The sequence below is a fragment of the Argentina anserina genome, chromosome 6 (assembly GCF_933775445.1).
Source record: "Argentina anserina chromosome 6, drPotAnse1.1, whole genome shotgun sequence".
Classification (NCBI taxonomy): Eukaryota; Viridiplantae; Streptophyta; class Magnoliopsida; order Rosales; family Rosaceae; genus Argentina; species Argentina anserina.
This window is the reverse complement of record NC_065877.1, coordinates 18442379-18456440: the sequence shown is the minus strand read 5'-3', so window position 1 is coordinate 18456440 and position 14062 is coordinate 18442379. Positions and strand designations below refer to the sequence as shown.

Below are 14062 nucleotides of genomic sequence, written 5' to 3'. Positions count from 1 at the left end.
GCCCAGTGGGCCCCGCAGCACTGATTATGGCGAAGCGCTTATGTTAACTCCCCAGTAAAGAAATGCCTCTTAGACTGGGAACTTGGGGGACTTGTTGGCATAAGCTTATGTCTGGCCATAATCAGCACTGAAATCAACACCGCTAAGCCCAAGCGAAGCTCGAACCCGTAGCACCAGCGTGGAGACGACCACACCAGCTGCGTAATGGGCCGCAGTACGCCCAATCCGACTAAGGACCCGCCCTCATGCGCGCCCGAAGATGGCTCCAGAAAACACCTTTAGATGAAGCAAGTCCTACATCAGAAAATGAATGCTTGGTTCACCTTTACTCAGCTATTAAAGGTCAACCCATTTACCATTTTATGTAAGCAATCTGGACTACTTACCGTTACTCTGCAGAAATTACCATTCACTGACTTAAGAATTGGAGAGTCGAAGACCATGTCGATGCGGTCTCTAGTCTATCGAGCTGTGCTATTTGTGACAGGAAGAAGAGCAAGGAGCATAGCGCAGTATAGATCAGCGTAGTTGAGTGAATTACACCACCGTAGTGCACTGCATTAACATGTAATGTGACATGTAGTGTGATAGATATTGGCTTGGGGTGTGACATCACATTAATATCGATATTTGGATCATATGAGTTGATTTAAGAAGTTCAATATCACATAATAGTAAACAAAGGTATGTTACTTCCCGTCATTATTCTTCGTTTTCTTCTTCTTCTTCTTCTTCATCTTGTCACAACATAATCACAAGAAACAATGTGACAGGTGGTGTGATAGCAGATGTGATAGCTAGTGTGTTAGCGGGTGTGACAGTCGGTGTGACAATAGGTGTGAACATAATCACATGAAACAATGTGACAAATGGTGTGACAGCAGATGGTGATAGCTAGTGTGTTAGCGGGTGTGACAGTCGGTGTGACAATGAGTGTGATAGGTAGTGTGACAATAGGTGTGACCATGTGTATGATAGCAGGTGTGACATGGGGTGTGATAGGTAGTATGACATCATGTGTAATAGGGGGTGTGATATGTAGTGTAGATATATCGTTTTTTTTTTTTGCAAAAAAGAGATCTCAAATATATCAGAGATATATCAGTGATATTGGAAAACAAATATCGTTCATGTTCTAAAATTATTTATTTATTTATTATTAAATTACATACAAATACATAAAATTATTAACTTTATCTAGTAGCAGAAAAAGTCTTTAGGTGCTTGAAAAGACACACGTTGGTCAAAATAATTACAATATTCTGCCCAAAACATATGAGCCATATAATACGAATTGTAATGGTTAACATGATATATATATATATATATATATATTTCTTTTGAGATACCGACAGTTTCTCCTTAAAGAGGATAGTAAGGATAAATCCAACTTGATGATTGATTATATACTTCTTCAAACTGACCATAACCGTAATTAGAATAACCAGATAGATAGTTGACTTTATGTGGTTCGTTTTACGTCCCACTATGTTATGTGCTCTATCAATATAGAATCAAAACTTAAGGAAACTAAAGTAATATCAGATGAAATACTTTGATCATCAATGACTCCTCTTGTCTTCCTCCCGCACCAATTATGTTGTTGCGCATCATGACCATCTGCTCTAGATCCATGATCCTCATCTTGGGTAGCATGATCAAAATTACTTTCAAAAGTAAACTGCTCAAATCCTCCACCTACATAAAATTGTTCATATTCAAACTTTTTATCTCCACCACCTTGTCAACTTCCACCATTACCACCACCACCATCATCATCTGAACTATCTGGAGTTGCTACGCCGACCCACACACTACCATTATCAAAATCATTTTCCAAGTCTCAAACTTCATCAAATAATACCTTTACATCAATTCCAAAATCAGTTGCTTTTTCTATGACGTGTGGAGGAGGGTTGTCATTTTCATCATCGAGGTTAAGGATAACACTTGTTACTGATTTGGTATTACTCTTAAAAGTTAAGGCTTGAACATTCACTCTTTATCCAGATTTCTTTTACGAAAAATTATAATTTAGCCGATTGAGAGACTACTATTATAGTATTCTTTTTGATATCTCTCGAGGTTCGATGTGATTAATTAATCAAAAACTCATATCCATGGACGACGACAGCTTCTTACGAGGGTTGCTGCACTTTGTACGGTGGTCGGTTTAGAGTGGGTAGGGTATCAAATGAAAGAGGGAAGAAAAATCTTTCCAGCGGTACCAACCACTCTCAAATTCATCACTGGATGGAAAAGTTATGGCCAGAAATAGAAGAAGAATGAAAAAGATGAAGAAACAAAGTGAGAAATGGCAAAACAGTCAGAAAAATATTAAAAAACAGATTTTTCTTTCTAGTTTTGTTCTAAACTTGTTGAATATTTTTTCTAATTTGTAATCAATTGAGATTACCTTTTTATAATTGGAAAATAAGTGATAACTTTTTATTAATTAATGATGGGAGATGATATTTGTTTTTCTAGTTTGCCCCAATATATTGCTAAATTAACTAAAGAACATATGAAAAGGGAAACTTGTGTTAGTAAGCCTCGAACTGAGGACCAAAAGGAATACAAATATGTCGCAAAACCGCTGAGCCACATGGATTGTAATCGCAAGGCCACTGAGTGGCGGATTTTTGTTCTTGGAATTGTGAGCCCCTGAAAAGTTTCTTTATCTTTCCAACATAATTGTCACGTTAACCGACATTTTTTCGAGATGTCAAATTGTTAGTTTATTATTTTTGTGTCGAACTACACGTCGTCGCGAGCGCGAGAGTACTCACGGAGTATTTTTCCAACGATCAGTATATTTTCTACGAATTTCTAAAGTTTTAATTTGGGTTTTGGATTTGGGCTTTAGAGAAGCCCAAGCCCAAGCTATTTCGGCCCGAGCCCAGATCCACTCTTATTTTGTCTTTTTTCCTTCTTCATCTTCTTCACGTTCTCCCTTCTCTCTTTGAAAAAAAAAAACAAGGAGCGCAGCAGCTCCTCCGCCGCACCGTGTCACCGTCAGGCTACATAGCACGGAAGCTTGCCTTGACGACCGATTCCCGCTTCGGAAGCGGAAGCGGGAGTGGAAGCGCGGGGAAGCGCGACAGAAGCGCGATTCCCGAAAAGGAAGGTTTGGGAGCGCAGCGGAAGCGTTGGCTTCCAAATTGGAAGCGCGATTATTTCATCAATCAATGTCTTAAGTCTCTTCTTGTTGTCTCATCTTCTTTCAATTTCTTCAGGCGGTTAAAGATGAATAGCATAAATTGATCTAATGTGTCAGAGAAAAGAGAAAGAGCTCGGGAGAGATATGAAGAAAATCTAGACGAGACAGAGAGCAGACGAACATTTTTTTAATTCAATTTCATCTAGTGACGTCTATTTGATTTGCACATGCCTAATACTTTCACACTATACTGGACCTTCTTTTGTTTGAATTTTGAAATGAAGCTTTAATATTGCTATAACCAAGGATAATCATGGTTTAGAAAACAAGTTATTAATAGTTATCAAGTTATTTTAAAACTAGATAAAATAATTAAAAAATAAAAGATAAAAATAGTATATAATATATATTTATTATTCTGACGCTTCCAAAATGCATCCGCTTTTTTAATTTTTGAAAAAAATCACTTACGCGTTTCCAAAAGCTTCGCTTCCACGTACCCGCATCTGATTGCATGCATCCTAGCCGTCAGGTCACGCCACGCCACGCCACCACCACCGTTCTTTCCCTCCCTCTCTCTCTCTCTCTCCTCTTCAAAACCTTGTTCTTGCATATCAAGTTCAAGTAACACTCTGAGGAGATCGAGTTTGGAGCAGTTGACGCCGACGGAGCTGCTCGGTGAGATTTCAAGCTCCGGCGAGCTTCCCTCACTTCTTGTTGGTAAGTTCAGCTTCTAATCTTCAAACCCAACTCAATTTCTTCCTCGATTTCCCGAATTAGAACATAACCAGAGATATTTCTCTTTTGCCATTGCCTCTGTTGCATCTCCTCCATCAACCTTGTTTTCCGGTGAGTTCTCCTTGCATCCAGACGTGTTTGAGGAAGAGTCGAAGCTTCTAGGCAGTAGTAGACCAACGAGGAGCCTAGGAGCATCAATAATAGCTCGGAATCGCAACAGCTCTGACCGGATTCATTCCGGTGATTCGTAAAGGTATCAAACGAGCTCCAATCTTCTTGATTTTAGTGTTGTTGTGATCGTATTGTTGTTTCGTTTTGTTTAGTATGGTTGCATGTTAAATTATGAGTGTTAGAAACCAGATCTTTGGTCAGAATTGCAGATCGGAGGTGAACGGTAAAAACCCTGGTTTTTACTGTGGCAAAATGACCCTTTTTACCGTTTTACTGTCTCAGTGAAATTACCTTCCTACCTCTATTGATTTTCAATAATTACAGTCTTGCCCTAGCAGTAAATAAGTTGATAAGTTATTATTTTACTTAAATAGTAATTAATTTACTTTCTCATTTAAACATTTTTAACTTTAAGATTTATGATTTAAAATCGGATTAAGGGACTTTAGTATTTTCTGTTAAAGCGTACTTTTAGTTTTTCGGTTAAACGTTAAACTCGATTTCCGCCTGGATCAGAAATCGAGGAACTCTTAAGCGTGAGAGATTTAAATGACAAGTAGGCTAGTAGTTTGATAACGTTCGAGGCTCGTTGGTTGCTGTCCAGTCCCAAGGATCTTATTTCACAGTGTCCAGCTTTCCGATCTCCGAGTTGGATCCAGTTGATGCAATTGGCGTACTTTGGTATTCCTTGTCTTCCGACCTGGTTATTTACCTTCTTGTTGGACCGAGTTGGCCATTGAGACTTAGATATGTTCTTTGTTTGACGTTTGAGTCTTACATCGCTACCTTCTGCGTTTGTTTATTTGCGTTTATATTTCGTTTGCTCCTCATGCTGTGTTGTCGGTTTATTTTTATTTCTATTCATAGCCTTATAGTTTCGATTGATAGGTAGTCGACACGTTGTATTTGACGTGTTGGTTGCTTATTAATTCCGAGTTACAATGAATACTGTTGCATTCCGGTCCCGGAAATGGTTCTGGGGTGTGATAGGAATGGTGAACCTTACCATGATTTTGTGGAATGTTCGGGGTGGTTGTTGGTTTCAACCAAGTAGGCCCTTTAAAAGATGATTAGGTATTACAAGTCAACTTTAATTTTTGTTTATAAGACGAAGATAGGGGAGGAGGTAGAGGCCGATTGGGTTTTGGTTTCGGGTGAGGTTGGGCAATCCGGGGTTTGGTTTTCTTTTCTAGAACAAGGAGGTGACAATAGAAATTGAGAGGGGTGTATTTAACTCTGATTTCAAATTATTCTGATTGATTTATTATAATCAATGGATTCTGAAAATCCATAGATTATTTCAACTCCACATAGATTCAGCCAGATTTCATTGTATTGTATTTATCAGATTTGTTTTGATTTGCTTGGATTTTACAAGTGCATGTATGATTTTTATATTATTATTAAATAATAAAATATAGAAAATGGAGAATTAATAAGTTGGTTTTCTTTTTTTAACAAATTACAAAATAATAATATATTTTACAAAGTAATAAATATATAAAAACAACCAAATATTACATAGTGAAAATTACAAAGAAATTAGAAAAGTACATTAAGAGGCTGCATGCTCATCCATTCCGACCTCATTGTCATCATAGTCTTCATGATCCCTCTCATTCGCATTGTCCTCATTATTTTCATTTGCATTACTTTCAATATTATTGTTATCTTCTTGACTTTCATTATCACCATTTTGTGGTCTATCTTCCCACATAGCTTCAGCAATATTAAGTCTCCAAGCATTAACATATGCTCTTTGTTGTAGTTGACTTTGAGAAAGTAGTTCAAGATTCTCGTCTTCCATATTAAGTTCTTCATCATTTTCTATTTCAGGAGAAAATTCATCGGAACGATATTCTTTATACATACATGTTAAGCAATAACAAACATCCCTATGTATTATTAAGGATTAATATCTCATTTTTACATAATCCTAAAGTCACATGAGTTTGATTCAATTCTATAAACTTCCATAAGCATCTATAAAATAAAGGTACAAGGTCAATATCACAAAGGTGCAACTATCTTGAATGAGGATCAAAGATATAATAACAATTTTATAAACTTTCACCCAATTAACATTCAATAGTATTCTAAAATCTGAAATTTGATTGTTATACAATTGATTTTTTTAGCAAAACAACTATTAGTACAATTATAAAAACAACCATCATTTCTTTTTTGCCTACAACAATTATACCAAATCACAAGAAAAACCCATAAAATTGATTTGAGCAATTAAAATAAAACACATGATTAAGAACATAAAAATTTTCGATATTATTGAGAGAGAGAGAGAGAATACATCAAAATCTCATGTCTAGATGCTTGATTTCTAACAAGCATGATATAGTGTAAAAATACTTTAAAATCCAACAAAATCAACTAATAAATGAAATCATTCAAAATCAATCGATTTTTGAATACCACCATAATTCATAGGAGTTTTTGAAATCTTAATTGAATACCTTGAGATTTCAATGGATTGTTTAAAATCTTAATTGAATACCACAAGATTTCAAAAGATTCTTCAAATAAAAGAAAATCTGATAGAATCCTAGTTGAATACACCCCTCTGAATCATTTTGTTAGTGTTAAGGTTAGAGACAAAAGTGGTGGGTTGTAATGACGGCTCACGTTAGGCGGCCGTGGTAAACATAATAGTATTTCCAATTTGTCTCTTTTGGACAGTAAAACGCTAAAACGATAGAGCAGCAACAAGCAACAACGGCTTAAGGAGCTTTTAAGTTGACCATATGTAATTTACTGAAAAATGTAGGTAGATGGATGGAACAGTCCAATATAGTGATGAGAGAAGCGTACGGTAAAACAAGAGAGTTGAATTCAAAAAATGGGGAGCGTTGAAAGACGGGAAAATATGAGAGAAGAGAAGGAGAAAAGATTGGGATGATCTGGACGTCACGCTTCGTCCACACACACACACTCTCTCTCTCGTTCTACGAAACATAAAAGAAAGCTTTTTCAATGGTGGGCCCCGTTGAATTTGGGGGAGAGAAATGACTATATTTCAATCCCCATAAGGTCAAATTAATTGACTCTCTCTTTCTCGAGTGAAGAAAATTTAGGGTTTTGTTGGGACTTTTGTCCATCATCCAATTTCAGCTAGTCTCTCTCTCGATCTCTGTATTAGAGTGATTTGGTAAGCTCTGCTTCAGCTGCCTGTCTTGTTTGCGCTGCTTTTTCGATTGGGTTGAATTCAAACTGTTGTTGATGGTTTCAGGGTTTGTTCAAAGGGGTGGTGATGGTGATCCATGGGCAAAAATGATGGAAGTAAACTCGTGACCGACATGCCGAGCTTTGTTACTCCACTACCCACCTCCAATCCCATGTCTGTTTCCTCTCCCCCCCATCCCTCTCTCTCCGTTCCAATTTTTATCTTCTTCAGTAGAACTGGACCTCTTGTTTTTGATTACTTGGTCATTTCTACTTTTGAATACTTATCCTCGAGCTTTCGTTGAGTCTGCCAGCCCTGTTTTTATGCAATTGAAACATGAATTTTATGTTTTCTGTCATCGAAATGTTTCAATATATCCATGGAGGAAGTAGAGTTCTTCCGTGGGTAGTAGTGACTTTTATATGAGTTGGCAACATTAGAACTTGTCGCGCTTTCACAGCTAAATAGTGTTAAAGTTACTCATAATTGTTTTGAGTTTTTCTGGATGATGCTCTCTGATTTTGAGATACGTGTGTATCAATAGTGTAAACAGTAGTTTGAGGAAATGGATTTACATTTTGAACTTTTTGGAATGGGAGGTACTGAACTGATTTTACCTTTGTGATTGTGTTTGAGGAGTTATAAAAAAATAGTAGAGGAGACTATGATGACACAAGAAGTGCAACTCGAATTAGTGTTGGACCGTTGAGAGGAACTTTTGTTGCATCTTTATACTAATTTTTTTTCTTCACTTTTATCATTAATGATTTCATTATGTTAAAGTTTGTTCATTCATTTGCCTTACAAATGAGGTGAGCTTTTCATGCTAGTACATGTCTCTAAGTGTGTTATTGCACTAAGATTAGCAGTGTCCTTGTTTTTGCCTTTTCTTTCTGGTATATCATATATTTATTGGAACTTCGCTGAAGCATTTCTCAATTTGGTTCTAAAGGTTTGGATGATATCTGGTTTCAGTGGCACAGAGGAGAGCTCCATTCGTTTATCTCGAATTTCAGACTTCGAAGGCCTTGAGCAGACTCTTGGATTTAATATAGAGGATGCTGTTGACATCGGAAGAAGTATGTTATATAATAAATATACTTAAAGTGCTTGTTTCTACCGTTTCTTCCTTCCATAATGGCATTCATCTATATTTTTCATCTATACATTTAGCCTATGTAGGTAACAATTTTTATTTGTGAAATTAGCATTGCTTGTGGTTCTATGTATTGTGTATATTATATATTTATTTTTTGTACCTCATCTTTTATTTATACCCTACCCATGGTCAAGCACATTATTATTGTGGTGTTTTTCATTCTTATGAATGGGTCTATTAATTCCCATCGCCTTTTCTACATTCTCTGGTGTTATGTTTGCACTATTTAATTCTCATTAGTTATATGAGTACCATGTTCTGTAACACTTTCCAGGAGTCTTCTGCATATAATCTCAGGATCATCCATTTACATTTATTAAATCCTTGATAAACCACAATCATTGAGGGTTAAGGTTAAGTGATAAGAACTGTAATTATTTTAAATTTTTGTCATCAATATTGAGGAATAGAGGTTCAATAGCTCATGAGTGAAAGCCTACCAATAATGGATTTCGTCTGAGTGGTAACTGAGTCGTTGAAGAACTTTGTTCAAAAGGAATATGATCATGTGGACTGGAGCTTTATGGACCATGTTCTAAAGGAAAAGGTCTTTCGGGTCCTTGGGAGGAGGATCTCTAGAATTGTTAGAATTCATTGGATTTATTCATAAATATAGTAATTTATGGTAGGTGTAGGGATGCCTGAGACAAGATCATTTCCTGTCCCCATTACTTTTTACACTTACTATGTGTTGGTTTGATTGAAGGCCTCTGGTTAGATAGTGGCTACTTTTGGATCCAGTCCACAGGGATTAAGGAACATTCAAATTGGTGAAGATAACTGCCCTTTTTGAGTTTTCTGGGTTGGTTTCTACAGTATTAGTCCAACAATTTCTCCTCCAGTTAATATGTTTCTTCAAATCCAAATTAAATTGACAAAGATTGATGATTCTGGCATGCTACTGGCACATTTTTCTGCTAAGCATTTACCCTTTAAGCATCTTAGGCAGGTGATCCATGTACAGTATTATGCTCTACTGTTGTTTGGAAATCTAAAGGGAGTTAGTAGAACTGAGTAGGAATCAACTCAGCACCTGAACATGTCTCTGCATATGACATGCTTCTGAAAAGAAGACATCTTCTCATTGGTGCTATATATGTAAAAGGGAGGGGGTTGGGCTTTAAAGAGATAAGTGGAAGCAGTCTGGGTTAAGAATTAGATTTCTTTCTTCTAGTTGGGCTTCTTTATAAAGACATTTAAATATTAGCTTATCTTAAATGAGTAGGTGTTGTGTAATCATTCAGGTGGTCCAATGTTGTCTTTGTTACATGAACTTTTCAGTCTATTTTACTTGTGCTGCTTATTTTTTCCTATGTAAGTTTCTGTACAAAACAAAGGATATTAATGGTTGAGTATCACATGTTTTAGGTCCTGTATATAATCAAAATATTTCAACTAGCCGGGCACCAGCCAACGATCTCCAGTTTGGCGCTTTGAATAAGGTAATTGCTTTTCATTAGTATTTCTTCACCCCTCACATGAGAGGAAAAAGAAGGAATAAGAAAGGAGATATATAAAGTTGAACTTGATGCTGTAGAATTCTGCCCACATCTTTGCATAGAACTTATTGTTTTTTTTATGTGAAACCTTAGCTGTTACCACAGAAGGAGCTACAACCAAATCTGGTTTCAGTGTCTCGTAGCAATCACGAGAATTGGGGGGAATCCAATATGGCAGATGGAAGTCCTAGGACTGATACTTCAACAGATGATACAGAGGATACAAATCAGATGGTAGAATCTCTTGCTTATATTCTTTCAGGACGTACAGTCTCAGTCTGTTACACCTGTATTCCTTTTCTCTTTTCTCTGCTGCTGTATTTATCATACAAGTATCCAGTATTTAAAGATACACTCAATTGTTGTATTTTTCTTATCAACCGTTTCTACACAAGACTTTCTTTCATTTACTTTGTGATCTCTTTAAGGAACCATTTATTATCCAATTTGTCACTCCTTTTTATTTTTGTCGGTGTCAAATTTTTTTACTGCGTTTTGCCTCTTGGTGCTGAAGTTGTGTTTTGGCAGATTGAAAGAAATCAAACTGGTCTTCTAGCTTCTGATTCCAGTGATAGATCAAAAGAAAAACCTGGGGATCAAAAGGTTTGATAATTTAAAACTAAACATATTATCAAAGTTTTACCCCCGCAGGATTCGAGACTAAGCCATCAGTTTTCAATCTATATTTCACAGACGCTGCGCAGGCTTGCTCAAAATCGTGAAGCTGCCAGGAAAAGCCGATTACGAAAAAAAGTATGTCACTTGCTGCGAATTTCTTGTTTGCCTCCTTATTGGTCACTGTTAATAGTATTTGATTTCAAAGGACAGATGGTTGTTTGTTAGGGGCAATTTAATTCTTTGAAGTCCTTTTATTGTCGGTGATATCATATGCTGCATGCTATCAACTTATTTCCTTGCTTCTCCTTTCTTTGAAGGCATATGTACAACAACTTGAGAGTAGCCGGTTGAAACTAACCCAGCTTGAGCAAGAACTTCAGCGTGCCCGTCAGCAAGTACAATTTTTTTTGTCACTGTTATTCACTTTTAGTAGGGGATTGATGCTTCCTAGTGTATTGATGGCCATTGTCTTGGCAGGGCATATTCATTTCAAGCTCTGGAGATCAAGCCCATTCGATGAGTGGAAATGGTAATTGATCTTCATGCCGCTATTATCTGCTTTGACTTCTAAGCTAGTGTATCTTGTGCATATATTTTGGGGAGGATCAATGCTAAGTAAACCACATTTTTTGGGTACCACCTACTAATGATGTAGCTAGCTTATGAAAAATTCTGATAGGGGGGACGTCTCATTAGTTGCCCATCAGGTGGAATCTTGGTGGTACCTAAGTAGGTCCTGCTGGAAAGTGCTTATCTGCCTGCATTTAGTGTAGTTGGGTTAATTCTAGATGTTATAGCATTTGTCAAATGATTATTATCCAGTTTATACATATATGTATAAAATATATTGACATAAATGTAACACCCAGCTAATATTTAATGTAATACTTATTTAATTTGATTGTATTTTCTGTGTAGGTGCTTTGGCATTTGATGTGGAATACACAAGGTGGCTGGAGGAGCACAACAAGCAGATAAATGAGTTGAGGGCAGCTGTTAATTCACATGCGGGTGACACAGAACTGCGCACTGTAATTGATAATGTCATTGCTCAGTATGATGACATTTTTAGAATAAAGGGTACTGCAGCAAAAGCTGATGTTTTCCACATTTTGTCAGGAATGTGGAAAACACCAGCAGAACGGTGTTTTATGTGGATTGGTGGCTTCCGGTCATCTGAGCTTTTAAAGGTGAAAATTCCTTTCCCTCTCTCCTGGGATGCTGAGTTGCATCACATTTTACCAACATATTTCTTGGAGTTTAGGGTTTATGAGCAGGCAGCAGTTGCATACATCCAATTGTCTAACATATATTAGATGCAGGTAGAAGTAGTAAAAGTTGTTTGTGGATGGATTCAGTTTTGTATATATTGTTTTTGAATCTCCCACTCAAAGCTTGGATGTGTTAAATATGCTTACAACACCATGTACACGGAGAAGACAAATTGCTAGTAGGAAAAATCTTGATTTCTCAAGTTTGGACTAATATGTTATAGAATTATTTGAAATCGATCTTTTCTTCTCTCAAGAAAGGAGTTGAGTAGTACTGGGTGAACCATGTGTATCCCTCCCTATGTGGTGGCTGGCATGGTATACCATTATATCAAACTCACTAATTAGTTAAATTTTGTGATACACCATTATATCAGCTGCAATATAAGGTGACACACACATGAACTAACAAAATGGTTCACCTAGCATTATTATTATCTTTTTCTTTCTGAACAAACCTCGCATTATTTCTTTGAAAAGTGGATATTGACCTGCTTGAATATATTGTATGATCTTTTATATGGGTTTCTTAAAAAAGATTTTTGATGTCTTTGCTCTTAAACTACATTTACTGCGGCAGCTACTTGTGCGTCAATTGGAACCCTTGACGGAGCAACAAGTGATGGGTATTTACAACTTACAGCAATCATCCCAGCAGGCTGAAGATGCTTTGTCACAAGGGATGGAGGCATTGCAGCAATCCCTTGCTGAGACCTTGGCTAGTGGTTCGCCCGGGCCATCAGGAGCATCTGGCAATGTAGCAAACTATATGGGTCAAATGGCTATGGCAATGGGAAAGTTGGGGACACTTGAGGGGTTCCTTCGCCAGGTTTCCCCTTGAACTTGATTCTTCTAGCTTGTATTTATGTTGATGCGTATGCTCCAGTGATTTGCTTTTATAATTAAGTAAAGACAAATACGCCATTGCTGAATGTGACACTGACACATGTAAATATTCATTGAAATGGGGAATTGCTTTTAATGTTAAAAAATAGGACTGGTTTTCAAGCAGTTTATGGAAACCTTTTGTGTGGGATAAAACCTTTTTTCATTTTTTTAAATTCCCTTTTTATTCATCACATGTGTTTATCCATCGTCCTTTTAGGCAATTATTATTTTCAGTTTAGGAAAGGGGAGAGGGGTCTCCTCTTTATATGATAGCATAAGTTCTGTTTTGAAATTAAGTTAGTCTTCTTGCTCCGGGGAGAGGAGACATAACTTTACACACTTTAATTTTTATTTTCCTTTGGTAATAAATTTTGTGTTGCCTTGTTTTCTGAACGCTTTGTTTTGCTATTCTGTCTACCGGTCTGCTTAATGTAACCTTTTACTTTCAAGATTTGGTTGCATTATATGTCTCCTGGTTGTGGTGGCAATTATGTATCAGTTATGAAGAAAAGATCTATTCCATGGTTTTACCTTATTTTCTGTTTTGTATTGTTCTCATATTGCCAGGCCGATAATCTTCGCCAGCAAACTCTGCAACAAATGCATCGTATACTGACAACCAGGCAGTCAGCTCGTGCACTTCTTGCAATCAATGATTATTTCTCACGTCTTAGAGCCCTCAGTTCTCTTTGGCTTGCCAGGCCCCGAGAATGAGACACATTACTTTCGTTCTTAGGAAGTTAATCGTAACAATTGATTATCCAAGAATATGCGTAACAGCTGAGAGCCCTGGGCCCTGATGGAGAAAATGTATGATTAGGAGGACTTGTCACATAAGTTGTGTAACATATGTATTCCCTAGTTGTATTTTATGAACAGACAAATGATATCAATAATTTGAATAAGTTTTAATAGAACATATACATTAGAATATTGTAGGTTACTGATATCAATTTGTATACCCAAAATCAGTTTATATTAGAGTGAAAGGCTTGTATTTCCCTTTTCATCCGTGTAAATATGTTGCATCTTGGAATGTAATCAATATTGTATTGGGTTGTTACTGTGGTATATTGAGCGGAATGACATGCTTTGGGGGCAAATCTGATACTTGGTGTCCATGTTGAATGATAATTTTGAATTTACCCGTGGCAGACTCAATTTCCCCTATTTGATGCTAGCAGTGTTTTCCAATAGTGCTGGGATATGGTTTATAGACCTAATAATTGTGGTGGACTGCGAATCAAGAAATCTGTGGATGTGAATAGACCTGTGCTTGCTAAGACTAGTTGGAGAATTGTCCAAAATGATGGTGTGGTTTATGGAACAATAGTTAGCTGTGCCATTCTGGTTAATTTTTGCAGGAAAATTATGTTCAAC

At 36.8% G+C, this 14062-nt stretch overlaps 1 protein-coding gene across 1 annotated transcript; it reads left to right on the top strand.

Moving 5' to 3' along the window:
* Positions 1 to 7128: 7128 nt before the first annotated feature.
* On the top strand, positions 7129 to 13686 carry LOC126797887 (transcription factor TGA2.3-like). The gene is made up of 12 exons (XM_050524642.1): positions 7129 to 7232; positions 7314 to 7421; positions 8223 to 8326; positions 9775 to 9848; positions 9999 to 10139; positions 10434 to 10508; positions 10599 to 10658; positions 10841 to 10918; positions 11001 to 11052; positions 11442 to 11713; positions 12375 to 12623; positions 13250 to 13686. The coding sequence occupies exons 2-12, from the start codon at positions 7345 to 7347 to the stop codon at positions 13394 to 13396; spliced, it is 1329 nt and encodes a 442-aa protein (XP_050380599.1). The 5' UTR covers positions 7129 to 7232; positions 7314 to 7344; the 3' UTR covers positions 13397 to 13686.
* Positions 13687 to 14062: the final 376 nt, after the last annotated feature.